The sequence below is a fragment of the Molothrus ater genome, chromosome 11 (assembly GCF_012460135.2).
Source record: "Molothrus ater isolate BHLD 08-10-18 breed brown headed cowbird chromosome 11, BPBGC_Mater_1.1, whole genome shotgun sequence".
In the NCBI taxonomy this organism is placed as follows: domain Eukaryota; kingdom Metazoa; phylum Chordata; class Aves; order Passeriformes; family Icteridae; genus Molothrus; species Molothrus ater.
In genome coordinates, this window is record NC_050488.2 from 11,999,041 (window position 1) to 12,025,028 (window position 25,988).

Consider the following 25,988-nt stretch of genomic DNA (forward strand, 5'->3'; position numbering starts at 1 on the left):
GGGGTTCTCTCGAGCTGTGTAGAATAATAGCTCCTTTATGCTCATCTGTGTTACTGAGGCTATTTACATAACGAGGAGCTGATCCCATTTCACCTCCGGCCGCCATCCGACCCGAGGAACTCCGCGTTTATCGGCGATTTCTCTCGCGGCCGTACAAAGCGCTGTGGTCAGCAGGGAAGGTGGAGCCCGGGCTTCCCCTCACGGCCGGCGGCTGCGCCCCGGTGCCGCCGTGACTCACCCGGCTCCCCGCACACAGCCAATGGTCCCGCCGCATTCCCCAGGCGTCTGACGTGGCTCTGCCGCGGGGAGGTGTCAGGGACAGCCGAGGCCGCTGTGTCAGGGCTCCCTGAGCCACGCCGCGCAGTCCGGGATGGGCCTCGTGGCCCTGGGCAGCCCTCGGTGCTGTGGGAGCAGCTGCTCTGCCGCTCACACTCACCTGTGCAGTAGGCCTTGCGAGTGCACGTACAAACTGATCTCCAGGGAGAGGTCTCAGCTCGGTCCACCCCGGCATTGTCTAGTTGTCCACAGAGATGGGATTTTACCTGCAGCTTGTTTGGGGAAAGAGTTAGGAAATGCTGATGGAGGGCTGTGAGTGATAGGTGACAGCTGCTGCTTATATGCAGAAGGAGCTAATAGATTACTTATCTGATAATTAGTCCTAAGTTTACTTGGGGGAGGAGGGAACTGTCATTATCAGCTTTAAGGCAAAGCAGCTCATTGCATGCCAGTCCAACACTGTAAAAAACCCCCAACCTCCCCACCAAACTTCTGCCATCTAACTCTTCCCTGGCCCTACATATGAAAATGAAGTAAAAATGATGTGGCATGTCACTGATGGAAATCTATTTCTGCTTTTCTTTGCTGTGAAAACCTTCTTTAGAGGCATACAGGGAGACCTCACCCCATAACAGAGATGCAATGCTTTGTTTCTACCCCGGTAGGTTTCCCCATGTCCGTGACGTGTTGGCCGAGGCTCTGCGGCTCCTCTCCGCCCTCGGAGCGGCCAGTCGCTGCCCTCTGGACTCCGTGATCCCCGACGGGCGTCATGAGCATTGCAATCCCTCTGGGAGTCACCACACCAGATACGTCCTACTCCGACATGGCTGCAGGATCGGAGTGAGTGTTACCCCACGGATGAGGAGAAAGGAGAGCGGGAGGGTGCCAGAGGGCCGACCTGGAGCTGGGCTGTAGGATTGGTGCCAGTGCTTTCTCCACTCAGGAGAAAGGGGCTGCTGGTCCACTGGCTGTATGAGAGATGGGTATTAACAAATGCAGTGTTATGGAAATTGGTAAGTTTGACAGAGGATATGGGGAAAAGGACAATTCCGACAGTATGAGGCACTCAACCTTGGGTTTTTTATCAGCTTGGCTGGTAAATCTATACTCAAGTGCAGGCAGTCGTGCGTTTGCTGTACCCAGGCTTGACATTGGCATGATACAAACCAGCTCCTTTTTCAACAGCTGCAATGTGAGGGATCAGCATGCTGAACCTTCCTCTCAGTAGAGCCTATTAGCTCAGACTTGGTACCAATCTTGTGTGACTGATTTGTGGAGATCTTTGGAGTTTGACAGAGATGTGAGACAGCATCAGCCTGGGTAGGCACCTTTACTTTGTTTCTGCCCCTGACCAGACTCCAAGGAGCACATCTCAGAGAGCATCCTTTGGAGTCCCCACCACAGGACCATGTGCAGGGCTCTCACTGCAGCCGTACCTCTGAGGCCTGTTGGAGGGGACTTAAATTTCTTTAAAAACATTCTGCTTCTGCAGAGTCAGGAGCATTTCAAAATCAGGAAATACTGCATTGTGATCTCTTCCTAAAACCCTTGTTAGAATGATGTCAGCTAGGATTAGAGTATGTTTTTGTCAGGGATGAGAGCAAGGGCTGAAGTTTATTTCTGTGTGCTTCTACCTCCTGCTTGCCTGCATCCTTCTTTGAAACACAGACTGTAGTATCTCTTTACAAAAATCTACAAATGATGTTTTGGAGGTAGATTTCTCCCATGTATTATCTAGAGGTATCTACTGTGCAAATACCTGCATGTCAGCTGGATCAGTGTAGAACAGAAATTGCTCCAGACTATTGATTTTGATCTGTAAGAGCAGTGGGCTCAGGTTTGAATCACTGTTTTTCCCTTCCATCTCACCCTGATTCGACTATGCATAGAGTTTGACTACATGGTTATACTCTCTGCAAGACTGCTAATGCTCTTTTTTGTCTGTCTTGGCACTGGCCCCATTCTAGCCATTCTTCTTTGTGATGCTTCATTCCATCCTAAAGCCCACATTTTTACATGTTGTTTTTAAACAGAGAATCAGAATCTAGTAAGTCACTCATTTGCACTGGTTACATGATCCTTCACTTTTCAAGATCTGTCATTTAGGTACTGCTTGTCACCCTGCTTCTCCCACAGCAGCACTTTGAAGACTCAACATGCAGGAATTTTAAACTGTTTATGGCAGGAGGAAGAGTGCTAAATAGTTTGCTCATGTACTTTGCTTTCGAAGCTGAGCGTGGTAGGGAGAAGAGCCAGATGTGTCTGCGCATGTGTCCCTTGTAGCATTTAAGTATCAAAAAGACTGACTGTAAACCTTCTGCAAAGCATTTTCTTTCTCCCTTGTAAGAAATTTGTAGGTCCAACTTGAGGCTAGGCTGGAGTGCTTCGAGAAAAGGTGTTTGAAGGTTTCTGAATTGGTTTCTCTGCCTGTTTTCTAAAAATTGGGAATGCCAGGACTTCATTCTCCAGGCTTTGCATCAATGCGCTGTTACTGCTGAAGTGTCCTTCGTGGGCCTGTTCAAAGTTAAGGCTGTCCTTCACTTTGCCTTTGAAACTCTTTGGTTTGATACATAAAGTCTGGGGTACCTGAGCTTCGTACCTCTTAAAAGGAATTGATTCCAAGATGTACATCATGAAGGCAGTGGGGAAGGTAAAAGGAAACGAGCTGATCCTCTTTACAGGCTGAGCTTTAGCATCTTCCCCAGCCTCTGATATAGAGAGGAGGTGAAAATGGTGTAGGGTGTTGCTGTTCATCTGAGGGTGATATGGAGGCTGCAGAGTAGTTTTGCTGTGTTAGTCTGACTGCATATTGGAAGGTGTGGAAGCTCCTTGGCATGCTGCTGCTGAGGAAGCATGGGCCCCAGTGTTGTTGCCCCTGGACACCGTTGCACCAACAATTCTGAAGTTTTATTGCTAATGCTTGCGGCAGCATTGCTGGTATTCCAGTCTGACTGTGGTTAGGAATGTGGGTGACTTGGACAGAGGACATATCTGCTGTTTAGACTGTTTAGGCTCTTTTCCTTCTAATACTGAAATATTTCTGAAAGGGTTATTAAACCTGAATGGATTTGACACTGTACCAATCTGAAAGTCCTAAAGGATTGTTGCAAAGGCTGGATTATGTGGCAAGCTCTACATGGTACCTTTTATTAAGAAATACATCCTTTGAGAGAGAACATCTCTATCTCCTGCTTCTGACAGTTTACCTGGCTGTAGTCACATTGAAAACTGACTGAATTTATCATGTCATGCATCTAAATCCTGAGCTACAGAGGTGTTTTTTGCATAGGTGTAATGTCTTCTACTTTCTGCAGTTCTTTGTACGATAAATTATTGCTCCTTTATGTGGCAAAGACAGATCCACCTTATTCCAGAATAAGCCAGAAGCTCAGAGGTTGATGCCTTGGAGAATAGATGAGGTTGAGTGGCAGGGTGGGGCAAACTTCAGTGCAGCAGAGATTTCAAGAGCTAATAGGAAGTCCAAAGGGCAAGGGGTTACTCTTCTTGGGTGCCTAAGCACTGCCCCACGTGTGATTGCTGGCCATTGTTTGATGGTGCCTGATTCATGCTGACTATGTAGGACCCACTGAGAATCCTGTGAGATCTCACCAGAGCAGCAGAGGTCTGAGATAAAGTTTTCCTTTTCTATATTTTTCTTCCCTGCTTGCTCAGCTCCATGCTGTAATTTTGATGAAGATTCCATCTGCAGGCATGATTCAGTAATATTCTGCCATACTCTGATACAGGCCCTGCTTCTGATCTGTGCAGGTTATCTGACTTCTTGTATCTTCTCCTTGTAACAGAAGACAGCATGTTTCCTTGCTGGTGTTCTGTCTGTAGCCTCATTATCTAATATCCCCTGCATTGAATTGCAGCTGTCCCTTCTCTGAGTAGGTTTTCTGCAGCTTTCTGCTGAGGATATAGCTTTGATTTTTAGCTGTTTTTTTTCACCACCCTGTGGTGGAAGAGTGCATTGTACCTTAGCAGCAGATTTCCTGTTCTGCTCGTTGCAGGCTGCTGTATAGAAAGCACAGGGTGAATCTGATCTGTCTGTGGCCACTGTCTGTCCAGGACATGGATTTTGTTGTCTCTTTGTAACAGGAATCTCCAGTTCCTGGTAGTTGCTGTCAGGATAGCTGCAGTTTTCATGCAGGCTTTATCACAGGATGTTGGACTCAGTAACAATTGGTATCTGAGGGAGAGAGAAGCAAGCGCAGGTGCAGGAAAGCTGCTTAGCTGCAGTTGAAATAAGCTGTTGCAGAGATAAAATGGCAGTACTGTTCAGTGGCTTTGAGATTAGGCTAGCTGGGTTCAGATGCGAATGCTGAACTAGACCCAATTTCCTCAACAATAAGGAAACTGAGCTTCTTACATGCTAATTACCTTTTTAACTTCCCAGACTGAGACCTAGTTTTAATGAACTATATAGGGTGGCCCTTACTCAGTTCCTTCCCTCTGAGAGCAGGTTCATCCTGTACAGCTTCTGCACACATGATGCTCGGTGAAACGCATGACACCACCTCAATTTCATGGAGTTTCTTCATTCAGAGCTCATGTGTTCAATAGAAAAGAGCAGTGAAATACTGGCACTAAAAAAAATGATGTTGTATTGATGGGTTTTACTTCTGGCCCTTTCTGCAGCCCAGAGTCTGTGGAAGCTAGTCCAGCTGTCAGTGAGAAGAATGTGTACTCCAGCCACGGCTATGGGGCCACCCAGAAACACAGCTATCGCGGGCTGCCTTACGCAGTGAGTACTCTCTCTGCAGTGAATCAGCTCTTTACTGTCTACTTTTACTCTTTTCTGCTTGTTCCATAGTTCTTTGCCTATTAAGCCTTAGGAATTTTGGCTTATTTCTTAGGGAACGCTGAGTTAGAGCTGAGCTCTGCCATACGTTTTTCATTTCTGTGTTTATTGTTTGTGAAGTCTTGCATACTCTACAGCAAACTTTATTAGTGTTCTAGGTGATAGATTTTTAACTGAATGAAGTAAATGAATGAAGTGTGAATATATATGAATATATAATATTTTCCTGGTGGTAATTTTATGCCTCATTTGGTTTATTGTGCACTATTTATACTTGTTTCAACTGCACAGATTTTCACAGTGGTAACTTAAAGGAACGAGGATCAAGGAGCAGTCAGGAGCATGGGAGTGGGAGCATGGCTTGAAGCTGTGGGATGAACAGGGTGTCACAGAATCACTGAGGTTGGAAGGGGCCTCTTGAGATCACATAATCCAACTTCCCTGTTCAAGCTGACTCTGCCTGAGCAGGTTGCTCAAGACCATGTCCAGTTGCGTTTTGAATATCTCAACAGACAGAAACTCTACATCTCAGGGCAGCTGGTTCCACTGTTTAAACACTTATGTCATCTCAGATTATTAGCAGTACAACAGTTAATGTCGAAATAGCCTGGTTGTTTTCATAGGTTTTGAGTTTAATTCATTGGTGCTGAAGGAAATAATTTACATGTTTCAGAGCTATTACTGTACCTTCTTGATAGGTTGAGGAATTCGGGCTATTGTTTTACGCCAGTTAAATATTAACCTGGGAACTGTGGATTTGGGACTTCAGTTTCTAGGCATCATATCTTCACATTAAAAGTAGTACTGCAAATACTCATTTTCAGGATCATAATTATGGAGCCCCTCCTCCTCCAACGCCGCCAGCCTCTCCTCCTGTCCAGACCATTATACCTCGTGCAGAACTGAATGGCCTGCACTCGCCTGATGAGGAGAACTCCGGGGATAGTGAGAGCTCCTCAGAAGGAGAATCAATTCCCACTTGGTGCCACTGCAGTGTCTCTCAAGATGGTTTCCTCCTCAAGTGTGAAAAGTGCAGGTAAGCTTTGGTGCAGTGCAGATCTGGGCTGCTCCTTGTCTTGACTGCTCATACTGAACCGTGTCACCTTTGGGCTGTGGGACAGACTTCCTTTTGCTAACTGGAGCGTTCTTTCCAGTGCTTTACCCAGTATTGACCCTCCTCCTTTGCGTTGTCAGCCTGACAAGTGTTGGTGGCACCAGGAGTGGAGATGAGGATGTTAAATCGATGTTCTTATCATCCTGGGCCCCACTGAGGGCACGCATCTTGTGACATCCTGTTGAATTTCAAGTGACTTTACTCCTACAAACCAGCTTCAATTGTGCATTCTCCTTTGGCAGAGGAATGAGCAGGGGGAAGGTGATCAGACTCCGCCACCGGAAGCAGGACAACGTGTCAGGTGAGTTTGAGGTTATAATTCTGATAACAGCGACTTTTATTTTCTTTCTTCAAGACCTTTGTCTTTTGGATGCTGTAATCATTTAACTGTGATCAGTGCCAGCTAATGTTCTTTGCCTCCCAACCACTGGGATTTTCTCCTCTCCTTACGCTTCACCTCAGTTAGCTCTAGGGGAAATCAGATTATCTTGTGAACAGAAAAGGAGAGTTTTCATCAGTGCCATTCTGTGACATATCAGAAGTTTGGAACACCTGTTCCCAGTTTGGGTGGGAAAACAGAGATGGTATAATTCTCTCAGGGAAGAGCTATGCAGGGGCAGCAAGTTGTCTTGATGAAAATGGACATAAGGGTAAGCTGTGCTCTCAGGGATGAGAAGCTGTTCTCATGAAGCACTTGTCTCTCTAGGCGGGGACAGCAGTGCCACTGAGAGCTGGGATGAAGAACTCTCTCCCTCCACAGTGCTGTACACGGCCACGCAGCACACGCCGACCAGCATCACGCTGACCGTCAACCGCGTCCGCAGGAGCAAACCCAAGAAGAGGAAGAGGAGTACAGAAAAGGCTCGTGCTGCTCCAAAGGCCAAAAAGATCAAGGTATGTGGAGAGAGACAAGGTTGCTGCAGTTCCTACCAAATGCTGTACAGAGTGTTGTTATGAGCAGGTTGACAAGCGGGCAGTAGACAAGATATTTTTGTTCTTCAAGAATTGCTCTCTCGGGTGTAATAATGGGACGCCTTGTATTTGTGACCTGCTGGAGTACGTGGCTGTTGGTTTAAAAATTACCTTGCTGGAGCTCCACCCTTATTTCCCAATGCTGTCCATTCATGCTCAGCGCTTGGACTCAATTACATATTTTTTCCTTTTGCTGTATTAGGATTTGGGGAAGTAGCTTTTGGAGTCTGGCTGTTTGTGGGAAAGGGTCAGTCTGTGAATAGAATGAAAAATGAAGGGAGCATGGTATTTTTTAGCAGGCTTTGTTGAGGAATTTGGGCTGCAGAGCTTCTTGGCACTGTTCTTCAGGGACAGAGATAGTGCCTGTGTGGAAAACTATGTAGGTAGTGATGAACATTTGTTGAGGGATGACTTTACTGTCTTGTTTATGAGGATCTGGGGACTGAAATAATTTTGAATTGCTTATATTGGAATGCAAGTGTGTGAGCAGCTGGTTCTTTCCCATCATCTGCCAGCTTTACCATGATTTTCCACAGGCTAGGTTTCCCTTGAAGTTCTTCTGGTAGGCACCAATTAAATAAAACGCTGGGGGCAGGAGCTATGTGTGGTCTGGAGGGGTTGTTTTGTTGTTGTGAACCACCTTAATTCTGTTGCTGGACCTTTCTTTTATCAAAGCAAGTGAGGTTAGTTGGGAAAGTTTTGGTTTTGATCTTGATGTTTTTACTAAGTGTGAGGCAGGCTTTTTTAGTTCAGAAATCCTGGCCATCCAGCTTTTCAGCAGCTTCCACTGGATTTGCATTGCAGAGTCTCTTTTTGTTCAGGTTCATTGTTTCTTGTGTAGGTTTTCCTGTAATTCTTGCCATCTTTTATTAAGAATTGGAGTAAGATTTAGTGTGGTTCTGGGATCCTAATTCTTAGGAAATTTATAATACTTTGTTTTTTTCTCTCTCTCCTTGTCTGGGGGACAGGCTTTTCGAGAGGGCTCACGAAAGTCTCTGAGGATGAAGGTGAGTAGAAATGACAACCCTCTGTGTTGGTGGTGGGGTTTTTCCCCCTTTATTTTGTCCCTCTTTTGCTTTCCCTGGGAAATTTCTGATTGTGGGGCCAGCCTTGTAATAAACTCAAACCTTACAGCGCACCCCAAGGAGGCCTATTCAAAAGGCTTTCACAGGAATTGCCCCTTGAACCTTCCATTTGCTTCTGATAGCTTCCAGTCAGATAATGCAATCCAGTCCCGAGAGGTGATTGATTCACGGCACTTGGGAGTGGGGTGTTTGATGTAAGGGATGTAGAACTGGTTGTGGCTGCTCTTCTGTGAGGGCAGTTGTTGTTTGATTGCATCAAAGCTATTTCAAGCTTGGACATCAAAGTAGTTCACAAGTTTAATATTGGGAGTCCCTAGTAGTGCTGCCTTGTTTGTCTCCACATCCTCTTACTAGGAATGGATGGGACAATATATTTATCTCTGACTTCCTGCAGTAGTGGTAGGTGTGGCCATTGAATAGGAAGGTTATTTGACAAAAAAAGTAGACTTGGATTGTGAGCTGCATTTATTTCTAGACACACAAGAGGTGTCTTAAGGTTTGCTCAGTTCCACCTGACCCCAGTCGTGCCACTGGCAGTGGCTTCTGGCAGGTGGCTCAGAGAAAAGAGAACAGTACTGTGGTGACCCTATGCACCATCTCCATAGTATGCAAGTGACTTGAGAGGGTAAAAATGCATGGCAACTCTTACTGTTTTTAATATATGTGATTAAAATAATGATTGCTCTTCACTTGTCCTTGTTACTAAGACCTCAGTGTCATATGTGTCTCAGTGCTTTATGAAGCCAGTTGAGTTGCTGAGCTCTGGAGTATTTGTTGAACTACTTCAACTACTGCCAAGTAAAGAATGAAGCTTAAGCCTTTTTCTTTCTACCAGCTTCTGTTTTCCCCTCCTTTACAAGACAGTCTAAACGGATTACCTGATTTTGCCCTCTCTTCTTTACTCTGCTTAGGACTTGCAGTTTTAACCCTGTGGGTATTAGCTTATGCTCTACATTCAGTTTCTTGAAACTCTGGTGACCATTTAGCTAGAAGGTTCAGGACTATTTTTGGATCAGTCACTGCAAAGATTGAGATGCAGTCAGCATCATTGAGCACTGTGTTAGCCATGAGTGGGTTGACTGCAGGACAAGCCTACATGAAATTTATTTGCCTTTGTGTGTTCTGTGCCTTTGCTTTTTTAATGTACTTAATTATTTTTCCAAAGTGGCTTAAATTTTTTTTCCGGCCATGTGCTAGCCTAATTTTATTTTATGTAGCAGTGCCAAGTACCAACTTTCAAGAGGTCTTAGTTCTGCACAGAAATCTCAGTAGATTTCTGAGTGACACTGTTGTACAATGTTCTGGAGGGTGCAGATGCTGAAAAATGTGTCCTCATAACCAACACTTACATAGCTTGGCACTGATTTGCCTTTTTTTGTAGCTTATTCATGTGCTTGGAGCACTGTGGATAGGTTTTCCTGCTGTGTACTATCCATTCATTCTTTGCTGTTTGGTGCAGAATTCCCCTTCTGAAGCACATGCCTTGGATGAAAACACAGCTGAAGGGTGGGAGAATCGGATTCGCCTCTGGACGGACCAGTACGAGGAAGCCTTCACCAACCAGTACAGTGCTGATGTGCAGAACTTGCTGGAGCGTCACCTCAACTCTAATAAAGACTATGTGGGCAAAACTGCTATGCTGGACACAATCAACAAAACAGAGCTGGCCTGCAATAATACTGTCATTGGGTCCCAGATGCAGGTAAGAACAAGCAGGACAGAGCGGGGAGTAGGTCAGGGCATGGGTGAGCAGTATTGTAGCTCAGGCCAACAGGCACAGATTTGATACATAGTGAATCAGAAATCATGCTAGTCAGAGAGAGATTAACAAATATTTGCATTAAACTAAATTAGTGATGCAAAGTTGGGGATATTTTGCACATTTCTGTAATGTGGTTAACAGGTATGTTGCCATAAATACCTTGGTCACTGAGCGGCCTGAGACAGAACCAGATATGTCACTTGCTGGAGATAGGAAATTTCCTGCTTTCCACCTGAGTTTTCCAGTCCCCTTAATTTATTTTTTATTTTATTTCTTGACTTGTGTTGTGTGGAAGGCTATTTTAAAGAACCTTTCAGCATTATTTCAGTATTTTGGATTATTTGGACTCTTGTAACTTCCAAATACTGCAGAACTACAACTGATTTTAGGAATCTGGTCTCTCCCTAATTTGCCAACGATGAGCAGTGGTTGGTGTCTTGCCATCTTTATGGAGTGCATGTAAACAAGCAGAAACAGGAAAACAATGTGTTTGTGTGGTGTATGTCTTCCCCATTCATACTCTTGTTAGCTGTTGTTTCATCTTATCTGTGCTTTATTGAACAAAGTACAGCCTTCCTACCCACTTTAGGCTTTTCTGGGCCTTCCTTGTCCAGGAGAATGGAGATAGTTGCATCTGAAAGGGTGGGCTCCAAAAGAGAAGGGGGGCATTTCCTCAGTGTAAAAGGAGCAAAGTCAGAAACCTGAATATCAGGCATATGTTTGTGCTTGAATCATTCTTGTTTATATCAGCTGACTCACTCAGTGAAGTTCATGTGCTCCCTCCTGCCTTTCCCTCTGCCTTCATGCAGGTGAAGCACTTCAGGCAGAGCACAGATATTGCCAGTAAGGGAGAGTGCAGAAAGAGGACTTTGGACTAAACTTTCTTCCATTCTTGCCTCTGGTTCTGCAATAAATAAGATTTCTTGTGGGGGTGGGGTGGGGGGGGTAAGAAACAGTTCTTGATAGATTTTCTAAAGAAAACAGCTGAGGAAATGCAGATATGAGAAAGTTCTACTTCTCTAGAAATCTTAATATTTTTGGAGACTAAATGTAACCAATTCTGTCTGCCTCACATGGGTTTTAGGAGAAGTCCTGAAATAAGTAATAAAACACATGCTGTGTTTCTTGATATGTGTACAGCACAACACAAGACTATAAAATACACATATATAATGTGCTTGTTCTTGCCATGTTCTTTCAGCCTCTCCCTTCCCAGTACAGGCTTAGGTTTTCCCATAGGAAAATGTGGCCAGCATTCCAAATCAGAAGACTCCAAATGTGATACATGCCAAAGAAACAAAAAAGTTGAAACTTGGAAAACTTGTTAGTGATCTGTAGTTACTGTAAACAAGCTGTTGGCAGGTACTTGTCATTGCACATGCTGGGAAGGTGTTAGGGGACTTTGTATTTCCGTTGGACACTGAGAAAAAAACAGGTGCCTGTCCTGGGTTGCTGCTTGTCACTCCTGTGTCCTGCTGTCTCTGCTCAGGAGGTGGCTGTGGAGTGTTGTGAGGAGGGCACCTGCATAGGTGTGGAGCACGTGCTCTCGTGCACTGTGTTCTATTTTTGTTTCACTCGTCTTCACCTTTGGTAGGCAAACTGAGAAGGCTTCTTGGTTTGCATCAGTTGTCTATTAACTAGGTATCATTATTGAATACAAAAATAGCTTTTCTGTGAGATAAAGGAAAATAGGTACTTTGAGCTAGAAAAAAATGAGGAGGCTGTGCAAGTATACATTTGCCAGCTGTGTAGTAATATTGTTGCTGCTCTCTTTGGCCATGAAGACTCTGAAGAGAGGAGAAAGGAATAAAAATAATGTTTTATTATGCCCTGCATACTCTTAATAGTTCAGAGAGTCATTTGACTTCAGTCAACAGTGATGCAAGTATATACTGAAAAGAGATTGAGATGTGACCTAAAAGCTTCCTCAAATCAGGAAGAGTAGGGAAAGATGGGTTAAGAGTTATACATGGAGGATATGGGATTTTGTTCATTGGAATATTTTGCATAAGACAAGAGGAAATGATCTCAAGTTGCACCAGCGGAGGTTTACATTAGATATTAGGATTTCTTTTTTTTTACCAGAAGGTTTACCAAACTGGAATAGCTGCCTGGGGGAGTGGTGGAGTCAGTATTCCTGGAGGTTAAAAGACTTGTGGATGTGACACTGCAGGATATGGGTTAGTAATGGACTGGACAGTGGTGGCTTAACAGTTGAACTCGGTCTTAGAGGGCTTTTCTAACCTAAATGATTCTGTGATTTTATGATAAACCAGTTCTCAGCTGTCCTCATGATGCAAAGGGAAAGTTGTGAAAATATGAAGCTGTTTAGTGTTATGAATAAAATCATCTTAGTCCTGGCTACTGCCAGTTGCTCGACAAACTGAAAGCTGTGAATCACTTTCCTGACTGCTGTTGCCAAGCCAAACCCAGGGTTAGTATTTGCCCTTTGCTGCCTCTGATAATTGCTGACTTGAGCTCAAAACCCTGACTGATTTCACATTCTGAAGTGAAGAGCAAAAGGGCCTTTATAAAATAAAGCCACTGAGTATTATGCAGATGCTGCTCTGCAAACATATCAGAACAGTTTTGGCTGATTAGCAGTCAGCAGTCCCTAGCCTGTGACATGAATAAAATCATTTGTTCTTTTCACACATGAAAGCATGGCAGCTAATCCACTTCATATTTCTAAATTCAGAAAATGAAAACAAGCTGAGCTGTGTCTTACCAGAAGAGCTGTGAGATCATTCCTGTTTCACCAAACTCAGATAAATAAGTTACACAGATGCAGAGTTTCTCTTTCCTGCATGGACTTTCTCCTCCTCTGACCACCCCACTTTATCCCACCTATATTCTCCAAGCTGTTTTCTGGCATGAGGTGAAGAGTAGTGGGGCAGTCAGTCATGGGGCAGAGGTGAGAGTGAAGGCTACCAGACATTAACTTCTGAAAGATACTATCTTGTTATGCTCTTAGAGTAGTAGAACAGTTTAGATTGGGAGGAACCACTGAAGGTCATCTGGTCCAACCCTCCTGTGCAGGGCCAGCTTAGATGAGAAGGTATAAAAACAAATCAGTGATAGTATAGAAACAGAATTATTCAACTGGAAACACACTGGGTCCTAATTTATCTAATAGCTTCAGATACTTTCTTCTTATGTACTGTCATACACTAGGAAATCTGGTCCCATTTATTTATTCTTTGTTGCCACAGTTGGATAGTAGAGTGCTAAAAGTAATTTAGCCACTACTCCATGTAGTGTAAACAGTCTCATCCTACAGCTTGCTCATATCATGGGTTTGTTGATCAGAAATCAGGACCAACAGTGTGGCTTCTTAGACTGGAAATAACATGTTTCTGTGGACTTAGGGAATCCTCTGTGAGCCTCTGTCAGGACCAAGACCTGAAGAGATGAACACCCTGCAAGGCTCTTCAGAGTCTCCAGTACATATATCCAGGTTTTCCCAATTGCTGGCAGATAGACATTGCTACCATTGCTGGTGTAAGACAGATAAACCCCATGGGCATGGCAAATGTGGCACTGGATTGTATCTCAAGAGGAGTTCTGGACCATTACTCCCATCTGAATAGGTTTCAAATAAATATTTTTATAAAGCTGTCTTTATCCTGCATCTGAGTGAGAGAAGTCAACAAATATATGTTACTTTACTAGCTCGTCCAAGATCTGCAGTATAATGTCTTATAGAAACAACAGAAGTCATTTTCTTGAGAGGGTTTTAAACAGAGGAGATAGAAGATCCCAGTCAGAAAAAAGTTTAAAAGGCTCTGGTTTAATATTTTCATGTGCTCAGTATGAGGGTTTTGCTGGGTTCCCAGTGCTGAGTACTGCCTTAAGACATTAACTTTTATTTCCACAAGGTTAGAACATCATGTGTTCTGTCATTATTTAGGCTGAGCCCCTTAAACTAATTTTTATCCATTTCAGCAGAGTGCTCAGTAGCTGTTTCTAATGAAAGTTCTCTCAGGAAAAGTTGAGAATGTGCTTTCAGTAAAATTTTGTGGTTTACTCCTAATTTAGATACATAATTGTCATTATTACCGAAGTCAGAACACTTATGCTTCAGTTCACTTTGGAAAAGTATCAAAACTGGGCCCTTATGAGCAGGGAATAGAATGCTTAGGAAGGAACAGGCACAGCAGTGGTGGTGAGGCAGCCAGTCATCTTCAGATAATCTTTACTTACAGAGAAGTTTCATCTGTTAAGTAAGAAAAGTACTTAGTTTTTATGGAATAAGTCTTTCCTATACCCTACTGCTTATAATATCCCTTACATTATTCCATAAAATATATCATATTTGGATGTCTGTACTTAAAGAATGTTGTGGTTTCATGCTGTCACATGAAACACATGGTTGTGAAAATCAGTTGTAATAGAGCTGTAGACTTTAACGTATGTTTTAATGAACTGTCACTACTTCATTAAAAATTTAGTTCCTCATGTTAAAAAAAAAATTAAATCAACAGCACTAGCTGAGCAGAGATATACAGAGAAGTTTCTAGATGGAGATGGAAATTGCCAGCTTAAGTCTTTGGCCTGTTTGCTGGAATTTACCATCCTTGCAGAAGGAAAAGCTTGCATTTTTTTTCCTCTGAATGTGTGACAACCCACAATTTAGGGAAGATCTCAATTATTCTGGCTGTGAAAGTGGCCATAATTGCAAAGCAATTCCCAGTTAGTAGCAAGTGACAGGTCTGGTTATGCCTCCTAGCTACAAGACTGAAATACTCAGTCTGATAGATTTGTCAGACTATTGTTGAAGGAAATGAATAAATACTGTTTGCTTTTGATAAATATTATCAAGGTTATTGGTCATTACTAAATTATTATAAAATAACCAACATATTCACCTGGCAGAGTTTCTGTGTGTTGCTATTAGAATATATTTTCTTTTTATATAGGTAAAATATTCTTCATGAGTTAGAGGCCTTTGGTTCAAATGTTCCTCTTTTGCTCTGGTTTTTGTTACAGCTGCAGCTGGGAAGGGTGACTCGGGTTCAGAAGCACCGGAAGATCCTGAGGGCAGCAAGAGACTTGGCACTAGATACCCTTATAATTGAGTATCGAGGGAAAGTTATGTTACGGCAGCAATTCGAGGTCAATGGGCATTTCTTCAAAAAGTAAGAGTACTATGAAATGATGGGTATGAGAGCATCGTGGCACAGAGAGACTGGTGTCTCTATGGGATAGTGCTCACTTAGAGGGTCCTGTCAGCTGTGCCTTCCATAGAAGTGGGAAATCAGATATATCACCTCAGCTTGATGCTCTGCTTATGGACCAAACCCTCTGAAATTGATCTTTTAAATAGTTGGAAGTACCTAACCCCAGAGCAGTAGTGCTGATGGAAGTTCTGCTTCCAGTGAAGTGAGGGACTTGTTAACAACAGTGCTTTGGGAATTGGCTATTTTGGGACTGAGATGTTCTGTTGTTTCTGCAGGCCATATCCCTTTGTGCTGTTCTACTCCAAGTTCAATGGCGTTGAGATGTGTGTTGATGCCCGCACCTTTGGTAATGATGCCAGGTTCATCAGGCGGTCCTGCACTCCAAATGCAGAGGTAAATTCTCTTTTCATCATCACTGTTACTGCAAATACATGTTTTACATAAGCTTAGTGCTTTCCCTAACTTAAAATGCACTAAATACAGTAAATTCTCTGTGTCACTTGCCTGTTTGATGGTTTATACTTGGAATATGAGACAGTTTGGGAACATGAGGGAGGTTTTTTTGGAAGAGAAAGATTTCTCTTATGTCTTTCCTTTGGCTGCACGATGATACTGAGGGTAAGCAGGTGGTAGTAGTTGTAAGTGGAAAAGCACAGTATGAGACAAGAGCAGTGAAGCAGGCTTTTCCCTATGGAGAATTTGGGATAATTACTCATAGAGTAGAATAAGAGCTACTTTGCAAAAGGAGACTTCAGTCTTGGAAGTAGGAAATGCAACCTGTGCAGATGTCAGCTTCTTTCTACTTCGTTTAACAAGGTTCGTCATGTGATTGCTGATGGGATGATCCACCTGTGCATCTATGCTGTTGCCACCATTGCCAAGGACACAGAGGTTACCATCGCCTTTGACTATGAGTACAACATTTGGTGAGTCCTTCACCTCGCCCAGGAGCTCTCCACTGCCCTCCTGGACTGGACATCTTCCTCCAGCCCTTTCCTCGCATTCTACATATTGCTCCGTTTTCTACTGAGTTGCATTTCCCGGCTATTCTGTCCAGTTCTGCTGGCATATTCTCCAATAGAGGCCATAAGGTAGCCTGCTGTCCTTGCTTTGGCACGTGGTGAGATGTTTAGTAGGAGATGTATTGAATGTCTCTGTGCAGGGGTTGAGAAATGAAGAGTGACACGAATTATGTTTGTGTTTTGGAGCAGCAATTATAAAGTGGACTGTGCGTGTCACAAGGGGAACCGGAATTGCCCTGTGCAGAAACGTAGCCCAAATGCTGCAGAACACCTACCTCCACCTGTTTTAGGCACACTGATTGGGGCAGAAACACGCCGGCGAAAGGCCCGACGAAAGGAGCTGGAAATGGAGCAGCAGAGCCTTGCGTCGGAGGAGAACGGCACTCAGCAAACTGAGGAGGTTCCTGAGGGACCTGCAGCAGTCAGTGACAATGAGGTAAAACCTTTGCCCCCTTGTTATATATGTTAGCATTCAGTGCTGCAGGAGTCTGATCCAATAGCATTGGAATCTGCAGAACAGAAACTGCAGGAAGCCTTTTTTTAAACCTTTAGTGCCTTAAATTACCATAGAATTTTTGGTAACTTTGGAACAGTACTGGGTTACTTAATCTGGGTTTCTCTCTCAGGTGCCAGAGAAGGAGGAGAAACAAGAAGGGGAGAAAGAGGAGCCTGTAGATGAACAGGGAGCCTTGGTCCACAGCAGACGGGCAAGTAGCTCTCTCTGTCTGGGTATCACCCTCTTTAGGACTTACTTCATTCAGTGACCAACAGGTCCAGTTGGATATTTCACTTGTTTGAACACAAATCCCATCTGTTAGCAATCTTCAGTAATTTGATTAGCAACAGCAAAAGAAAAAAAGGGGGGAGCAAAAAACCACCGAGGTTTGGTTGACTTCAAGTCACAGGATTAGGGTGCTGCAGATTAGGAGATACACTATGGATTTGTTTCCTCATTGAAAGGTTTAAGTGTTACTTTCAGGGCTGTTCTATAGTCTAAAACACACCTTTAGCAGAACCATCAGCACTAGATTTCAAAAAGGCAGTTGGACCTTTTTTATGTTCCTGCTGCCCTTCCTTATTGCCAGTACAAGAATTTATGGCGCTATATAGAACCATAGCATAGTTTGAGTTGGAAAGGACTATCAAAGGTCAGTTACTTCCTACCCCACCTCAGTCAGCAGGGATATCTTCAATCATACCATGAACCAGAACCTGATTTTTCTTAAAACTTGGTCATTTTTGCTGGGTTAGGTTTGTAAACAGGTATCTGTTCAGTGTATGGTTTCATAAACATGTTGCCATGTGGGGAAAAGAGTGGGATCGAGTTGCAAAAGTCAGTAAGAGGAGTAGACCACCAGTAGTATTGGCACTTACTTAATATATTACTTACTTATATCTTAGTGCTCTGGGATCTTTGATAATACAGAGATTATTTTTATATTATTTTTCTATTATTATATATATTTGATAATACAGAGATTATTTATATATTATTATACAGAGATTATTTTAGGCTTCATCTTTACTGAGTAGAGCTGGTGGTTTTTTTCTTGTGTTGCTTATGGCTCCTGGGATTGCTGCCTGGATTAGAATGTTTTATGCATGTGAATGGAGCAGTTCTGGCTCCTAATTCGTTAATTTAAATAAACAAGAGAAAAATCCAAACAAAAATGCAAATACACAAATAAAACAACCAACCAACCAGAAACCCAAGGAAGAAAAACAGAAAAATTGCTCCCATCCTTTAACCAGCCAACAAATGTATTGAAGCTAGGAATTCCCTGTTCTTCTTTGCTCACCAGTATCATAATCACCTGTCTTCCTCTAGTCAGGAATATGAATCTGCCAAGTGTAAATTTCCTGAGAATGCTTTAAATGTTAAGATAGTGCAGCAACCTGGAGAGCCAAGGGCCATCCAGTGGAGAGATGCTTGGATTAACTGATGGATTTTTTTAGAACAGATGAGATAAAGCAGTCGGTTTCCACTGAAATTTCAATGAGAGCAGTCATCCGTCAGATTGGCCTTAAAGCTTTGGAGGGAAGATTTCATTTTAATGCAGGGAGGCTGATCTCTTTTTGGGACAGAATAGTTCAGTGAGCCTAAGTGAAGTGTTAGTTTCCTGTCAGCCTGTAAGGCCTGTTCCTGTAGGTTGCACCAGTTAATCTGCTTTAATGCGATTCAGTTTTCTATACTTGGCATCAGGTAAATACCCATCTCTGTAGTTTCCCCGGTCTGTGTGTGTGTGTGTGTGTGTGTGTGTGTAGTATTTTTTAATAGAAAACTGTAAAGGCCAGGCCATGGACTCCAAGATACTTTCTTCATTATAAATCTCAGAAGACACTTGACCCCACTTCTTTAAACCCTCTTGATTCTCGCCAGTCACTGCAACATTATTGTACTGGGCTTTTTATAGCATAGGTACCAATTATTCCTGACACAGCCTGGTGATAAGATTTCCTGTCCTTTGTGTTTACCTAATAAATTGACTTGTTTTGCCTCTCTATTCTCTCATGTTCTGTTTTTCTTATCCACTATGTAAGCTGCTTAGACCAGAGCTTTTATTTTTGAGCTGGTTCATCTTCTGACATTCTTGCTGGGAAAAGAATGAATCTGGAACATTTTTATCAGTTTGTGTGGTGTATTACACTTGCTGCAAATTACTTAATCATGTACATCTATTGCCCCTGGCTTCTCTTTGGTTGGTCATTGGCAAATAGCTGTATTTGTTTCCAAGTCATCTCTCCACTCTACTTATACTTTCTTACGCTTTTTAATTCTTCAAAATTATGCATTTCTTGTGGCTGTTTTATTAATATAACTCAGTAGTATCTAAGTGGTCCTATTTAAGAACAAAGTCAAGTTCTTCTACTTGCACTACAAACACATGATTATGTTGTTATTCTGGGAAATTTGCCATATTGAAAAATGCAAATAACTGATAAGAACTGCTTTTCTCTGTCCTCTGTCTGGCTTTTGTCATTGCTATTTGGCGGTTGTTCTCTTTGTGCTGCTTCCCATATCTGTTCTTGCCTTGTTTATGTGCATAATTCACCGTGCTTACTTCAATTTCCCTTGTGTTGTAGTCCCGGGAAGACAGGAAGGTGGAAGCCATCATGCACATGTTTGAGAACTTAGAAAAGAGAAAGAGGAGACGAGAGCAACCATCAGACCGTAACAGCACTGATGCTGAAATCAACGTCAATTCTGAAGCTCCTGAGCTGGAAGAAGTGAAAACAGAGACTCCTGAAACTGAAGATGGAAGTTCAGCACTGAGTGCTCCTCCTGCTCCTCCGGCTCCTCCTCCTCCTGCTCCTCCTGCTCCTCCTGCTCCTCCTGTTTCTAACAGTACCAGCAGTACTGGGGTGAACACACGACGCTCCTCACAAGTAGCGGTAAGATGAAGATAGAACTGTTTGCTATCTTGTACAAAGCTCAGGTGCAGCATTTCTGAGCATAAGATCATTCAGGTGGGGAGGAGCTTTGTGGGCTTTCTAGCCCATTCTGAGTTAGGTAGGGACAGCTCTGAAGCTAGACCAGGCTGGCCAGTGTTTTACCCAGTCTTCTCTTGAAAGCCTCCAGGGATGGAGATTGCATCTCTTCCAGGTCATGACTGTTAGGTTGAGAAAAATTTGCTGTGTATCCAGTCTGAACCTCTCATTTCAGTGTATGTCCATTGATGCACCACTGCATCTTCTTAGTGGCTTCAGGCTGTTTGTAGGAAGACTGCTGTTACATCTCCCTCAGTCCTCTCTGGGCTGAACAAGCCCAGCTCCTTCTCCAAGGAAGAGAACTGGTGTGAGCTTAAGTTGGATGCGTAAGTGCAGTGATGGAAAGTTATTTTCTTTTTGTTTGGGCTTTTTTTGACCCAGTCTACTTTGGATGCATGTGTTCCCATTTTATGGCAGGGCTCAGACACTTGCCTGGAGTGCTCCATGTCAGCTCAGGTCAGGAATAAGAGCAGTTATCTTGAGACAAGCAGCAAGTTTCCTATTGCTGCTTTCTTCCTAAAGACCCATGTTCTGTCCTTTAAGAATGCAGAAGACAAAACGATAATGTGCCAGTGTTGAAGGGTCCCCAAGGCCATCTTATGAACCAACACAGAGTCCAACAAGATTTTGAGAGTCAGGTAGTGTCAATAAATAAATCTCAATTCTTGATCCTGTATGCAGAGAAAAGGAATACTCTTAGAGGTGCTCAGACTAATGACAGTTTATTTTGTAGGATGCTGTCCCTGAAAAAACAGTGGCTAAGCCAGCTCCAGCAAAACCCTCCAGGCCCCGACCAAAAAGTCGCTTCTCTCGATACCGGACCAGTTCAGCACAAAGACTGAGAAGGCAGAAACAAGCCAGTTCCCAGCAAGCTGAACTCACACAGGCTGTCCCAGAGGAAGGAAGCACTGCCAGCTTGGTAACCACAACAGATGTCAGCAATGTGGAAGGGCCAGGAGAAGGCAGACAGTTGACGGGATCTGACCCAACTGCTATCCTGGCTACAGGATCCCAGTCTAAAGCTGCAGTAAAGTACCCCAAAACAAAAAAGGTAAATATGACCAAGTGCTCAAAGTTGTGATGTCAGGATGGCAGGTATTCATTTAGGGTGCAGCAGAGAGGTTAACTTTCAGCTTAGAATTGAAGACCAAGAAGGAATGTGACTGCAGCTGTCATGTACAAGCTAGAATAAAGTTGGAAGGGAGGAAAAATTGCAGAAGCTAACAGGCAGCTGCCACATACTGGGCATAAATTAGCTGTTTGTGTTTAGAAACTAGTTTTGAACAGGGTGATCAAGTTTTTGGAGAATCTCTAATAAGATGAATGGGGCATAAAATCAAACTACTTCTGTGACATTGGGTTGTGTCTCCAACAGGTGAGAATTGGGTTTGACACAGGAAGTCCTTTCTGTTGAGAAGGAGGAGGGTTTTAGCAGTGGGCTGACTTGAGCATTGCTTCCCATACACCATTGTGCCATGTTCCCTTTCTTCTTCACCTGTGCTGATTGCACTGACCTGTGTGTTTCCTCCTTCAGTACCTGGTTACCGAATGGCTGAATGACAAGGCAGAAAAGCAGGAGTGTCCAATTGAGTGTCCTCTGCGCATTACTACAGACCCAACAGTTTTGGCAACTACCCTAAATATGTTGCCAGGTCTCGTGCACTCCCCACTGATTTGTACCACACCTAAACACTACATTCGCTTTGGTTCACCTTTCAACCCTGAGAGACGTCGAAGGCCCTTCCTGCTGGATGGCATTTACAGCTCCTGTAAGAAGGTATGTTTGCTCGTGTCTTACCTTTACACAATGTGTGCTCATCTTACTGGCTCTCTTGTAAAGTTGTTGTGTCCTTTTGGAGTTTATTTCTGTGTATTCCTACTGAGCTAATGTGTTGATGCAATGTCCAGGCTATGACTGCTGGCCTCCTTGCCAGAGTTCAGTTTTCATCCTTGCCTTTTGCCGTGGTAGAACAACTGTTCTGTGACTGCCCTTTTAGAAACATGTACTTTCAGATCTGCAGTGGCTGTTTATTTTCCAGCATACACAATTCAAAGAGTGTTGATTGCTTCCCTTAGAAAGTTTAATATTACTGCTTTCACAGTCAGAGGATGGTTGGCATTGTGGGGATAGGACAGTGTTGCAGAGGACCTCAAGAATCCAGTGCCTCAGTTAAGGTTCATTGTCTTCGGAGAGCCTTTGTGGTTTAAAAGCTTTGAGTTTGCCTGTTCACAAGAACAAGTCCACAGCTCTTTGTTTGGCATCACAGACTGCCTGTCTACAGCAGATACTCGAGGCCATGCAGGAAGCTGGGCCTGCCCAGCTAAGGATTTAGTTCCTCCAGAGATGACCAGTAAATGCCACTATTTACTCATCTGCAGGGAAGGCAGGGTCATTCACTCAGTCAGATTTGTATTGGAATCCATCTTTCCTGTTGCCTGCTGGTTTTGCTCAGAGACTTTCCAGTTCCTGTGTGATTACCTGAGGACAATTATACAGAAATCTTTTCTGCTCTCCCTGTCTTGGTGGCTTTCAGGTACCATGTCCTGGTTTCTTTGCCTTCCTTTGTTTGAGGGTATTTTTCCAGAGAGAATCTTTGGACTTGACTGTTTTCCACCTTCAGCCAATTTGTTGTCATGCCCTAATAGTCTCTTCAGTATTTCCTTCATAGGTAAAGCTCTTCATGGTTCGTATGTAGAGGTATGACAACACCTTGTCTGTTTCTGTATGCCTGGGCAACCTCCTCATGCATCTTTAAGCTGAGAACTGCAAGGTTTGAGCTTCTTTTGAACCTTAACAGTGTCTTTGAGCCCCAGGGAAAAGAGAAACACCCAGAGAAAAGCTGGCAGAGTTATTTGGAGTTCGGTGCTTGGTGCTGTTGCTGTACAACTGGCCAGCAAGTTCAAAACTGAGGGAAAACTATTGTCATGGAACAAGTCTTTCAATCTGTTGCTGCATTTGACTCTTTTCTAGTCAAACGTTAATTCTCACTGCTGGACAGGGAGTGGACTAGTCTCACTATTGATGACTTCTGTTTAGTCCACACCTTCTTTGAAGTTGTGTCCAAAACTGGGTGTTGTGTTGCAGCTGGGACATTTTCAAAGCAGAAAAGTTGCTTTGTGTCTTCTGACCTGTACCCATTTTGTGCATCCCAGTATGACTGAGTTTTCTTTAACAGGTTGATTTAAACTCATGTTCAGTTTGTGATTTTGTATGTTGTTAGAACAACCCATTGGTTTGGTAGCCTGTAATTGTAGAAGTGATTGTTCTAGACTCTGCTAAGCTCTGTCGTGTTTTTCCCTATCCATTTCCCAATTTAGTAGGGAAATTTTTAATGGCGTCATCTAGCATTCTTGTTTCGTAATCTGAAAACTTAAATACAGTATCTATTGCATTAAATAGTTAATAAGGTATTGAAAGTTGCTGTGTCCAGAACAGAGGTTGCAGAAATAATTTGTTAGATTTCTACTTTCTGAATGTAAATAATTGTTATCTGTTCTAGTGAGAGGTTTCATCCATTTTGTAGGAGATCCCCGGCTTTTTCTTGGAAAATTATTTTTAGCATTTGGTGGTTTTATGATTTAACCATCTAGAGATCTAGAAATCTGCTTCTTATGTTCAGGAATGCTTAGAAAACTCACAGGGAATACCTTCTTTTCAGCCAGCTGAGGTCTAGAAATGGTCCAGAACTTGATGATAGATACGCTCTCTCAAGACCTGATCTGTGTCTTGTCTACTTTTGACTACTCAGCCAAGGAGGTTGATTTATAAAGGCTGTTGAAATAGATCACATATTTTCTTGGATTGTCAGCAGGCCTCATCCTTAAACTACTGAGAACTGTGCCAAAAAACTCAGCTGATGATGTCAGTTTGCATCCAAAGCATGGCAGTGTCTGAACCTCGCAAGGAAACTGAACTGTAACCTGCTCTCACGTTAATCACACCCTGTGCAGTGACTTGGCTGTCAGATCAGATGCCACCTTTGAGGTAGAGGTGCTCCAGACTGGCTGCCACTTCTCCCTTTTGCTGGCGGCCACAGTGGAAAGCCTTGAGTTCCATTTGAACAGAGAAGAAGCGTCTGCTGTACGGTAGTGAAGGCCATCAAAATAGATCCTGTCACCTGCTCTTCATCCTCGCGTTGAAGTTTTCACTTTGAGGATTGTGGCCACTGAGTTTGTGATGTACTTTCACGATAGCTTTGAGGAGTCATAAGACACACACGTGTATCTCTAATAGGATACACATTGCTGGCATGCAGATGAACTGTGGATTCCTGAAAGGTAAAAGTACAATTTTAAACCTCTCTAGGACAAGAGGAGTCTGGTACAGGAGTCCCCTGGTAAACTACACAAATGAAAATTGCTGTTTGATTTTTTTCTGCAGTTTGCTGTCATTTCACTGGATCACCTGAGTGTTTTCCCTTATGTTGTGGCAGTTACCTTTACAGTAGAATAAGCAAAGGTTCCTGCCTGCCATCAGGAATCAGTCTGTATCAAGATACAGGGCTAGCACACCCACTGCAGCAGCTGATTTGCTGAGGCTTCAGTTCATGTTCGCTTGTGTGAGAAACATTCTTAATTGTCCGTGTTCAGAAGACTACTGTGACTTACCTTTTTATTAGAAGCTGAAGAAAATATTTGCTTTTATTATTCTTTTCTTGGTTTATGCTCCTTTAAAACTGCTGCTTGCGTTTTAATCAGATTTTTTTTTTGCTCAAATTTGCTCTCCTTGACAGGAAACGGCTTTTTTGCAAAAATCAGTGGTTGTACATAGTTCATTATATTCGTGTCCCTTTTCTTTTAAATTACTATTGTTTTAATAGTTTTAGGAGCCACCATCCAGCATTTTTATAGTTATAATTTGCTCTTCAGTTATCTCTGTTACTGTTGATGATTGCTGCTCCCAGAGCTCGTGTCAGGAAGGGCACAGCCCCAGCACAGTAGGTAGCGGCTCAGTGCTGACAGCCGTGTTCTAACGCGCTCCCACCTGAGCGCACACCAGCGAGGTAACTCCAGGCTTCTGAGCAGCCTGCCCTGCTCCACAGCAGTGTGGGAGTTGGAGTGCATCCTGCAGGACTGCAGAGAAAGTACCCGAGGAGTTTCACGTTTATGCAGTCTCGTTCTGTTTCAGCGCTGGATCAAACAAGCCCTGGAAGAGGGGATGACTCAGACCTCAGCAGCTCCGCAAGAGAACAGGACCCAGTGTCTATACCAAAGCAATGAGAACAGCAGCTCCTCCAGCATCTGCAAAGATGACACAGGTAAGTGCTCAGCACCATCAGGGCAGCATGGGCACTGGAGTCAGACTGGAGGAAGGTTCTGACTACCAAAGGGAGCTGTACAAGTGACATCTTAACATGTCCTGCTGCCCGATGGCACAGCTTATGGGCTAGGTGAGAATGTTGCTTTGCTGTTCATTCAAATTTCTGCAGACTCATTCTAGCTTGAGCATTTGTGAAGTTTCTCAGTATTTTCTTGTCAAAAGATAATCACTTAACATTGCATTATCAATCTCAGTGCTCTGGGATGTCTTCAACAATGGAAGGGAGGGGTTAGAGGGAAGAGAGCCCAGGATCATCTCTTTTCAGCAAGGTGCTGTTGGAAGGTCAACTAAATACTTGCTGACTGTGGGAAGGTGTAGCAAAGTCTTACAGGCATGTGTGCAATAAACAAATCATTAAGTAAGTCTCAAGTATGGAGAAGCTAAAATCTCTGAGTAAAGCAACAGAAGGGTTAAATATTGTGTCTGAATTTACAGAGAAAGAGAGTGCAGCTCAGCCCAGTCAGGGATCAGTTTTCCAAGGATGACAGACAGGAAGCTAGACATCACACAAATGATACAAATTTGATTATTGAAAGGTGAGATGAGTAGGAAATAAACAGAATGCCAGAACCAATAAATGTACCTTTCGAGCAAGACCTAACCTGTAGAATTTACTGTGATTTGGTTTTGGTTTTTTTTTTTTTAACTAAGCATCAAAAAATATTATTATTTTGAGGAGAGGTAGGCCTGAGGGAAAGGTTTTAATCCTTAGGGGAAGTGGACGTGTGCTTGGGCTGTATTGATGTAGCCTATAGGGAACTGTTAGGTTCAGGTAATGATAATGGAGCTGTCTCTGATTTGTTTGTAAGAATCACAATGACATGTTCTCTGACCTCTATTCTCTCTCTCCTCTTTTTAACCTTTCTTGCCTTCCTTTCCCCTAGCTCCCTCTTGTGCTTGCTTCTAGTTGAAATATTTGCTTTCCTTGTTCAGTGCATGTTCCTGATGTTGTATTGTTCTGTTA

At 43.3% G+C, this 25,988-nt stretch overlaps 1 protein-coding gene across 3 annotated transcripts in view; it reads left to right on the plus strand.

Moving 5' to 3' along the window:
* The window catches only part of SETD5 (SET domain containing 5), a 65,390-nt gene that overhangs the window by 25,007 nt on the left and 14,395 nt on the right, over nucleotides 1-25,988 (plus strand). The window contains exons 2-17 of one of the 3 annotated variants that reach the window (XM_036391033.2): nucleotides 942-1,116; nucleotides 4,918-5,023; nucleotides 5,905-6,116; nucleotides 6,437-6,495; nucleotides 6,901-7,088; nucleotides 8,135-8,173; nucleotides 9,711-9,953; nucleotides 15,003-15,151; nucleotides 15,469-15,586; nucleotides 16,010-16,119; nucleotides 16,405-16,651; nucleotides 16,842-16,922; nucleotides 19,300-19,608; nucleotides 20,438-20,755; nucleotides 21,239-21,481; nucleotides 24,833-24,962. In XM_036391033.2, the coding sequence (XP_036246926.1) occupies nucleotides 1,046-1,116; nucleotides 4,918-5,023; nucleotides 5,905-6,116; nucleotides 6,437-6,495; nucleotides 6,901-7,088; nucleotides 8,135-8,173; nucleotides 9,711-9,953; nucleotides 15,003-15,151; nucleotides 15,469-15,586; nucleotides 16,010-16,119; nucleotides 16,405-16,651; nucleotides 16,842-16,922; nucleotides 19,300-19,608; nucleotides 20,438-20,755; nucleotides 21,239-21,481; nucleotides 24,833-24,962 (2,623 nt within the window). In that variant the 5' untranslated portion in view covers nucleotides 942-1,045. The remainder of the gene's footprint in view (nucleotides 1-941; nucleotides 1,117-4,917; nucleotides 5,024-5,904; nucleotides 6,117-6,436; nucleotides 6,496-6,900; nucleotides 7,089-8,134; nucleotides 8,174-9,710; nucleotides 9,954-15,002; nucleotides 15,152-15,468; nucleotides 15,587-16,009; nucleotides 16,120-16,404; nucleotides 16,652-16,841; nucleotides 16,923-19,299; nucleotides 19,609-20,437; nucleotides 20,756-21,238; nucleotides 21,482-24,832; nucleotides 24,963-25,988) is intronic. The other 2 variants (XM_036391034.2, XM_036391035.2) reach the window with 2 other exon arrangements.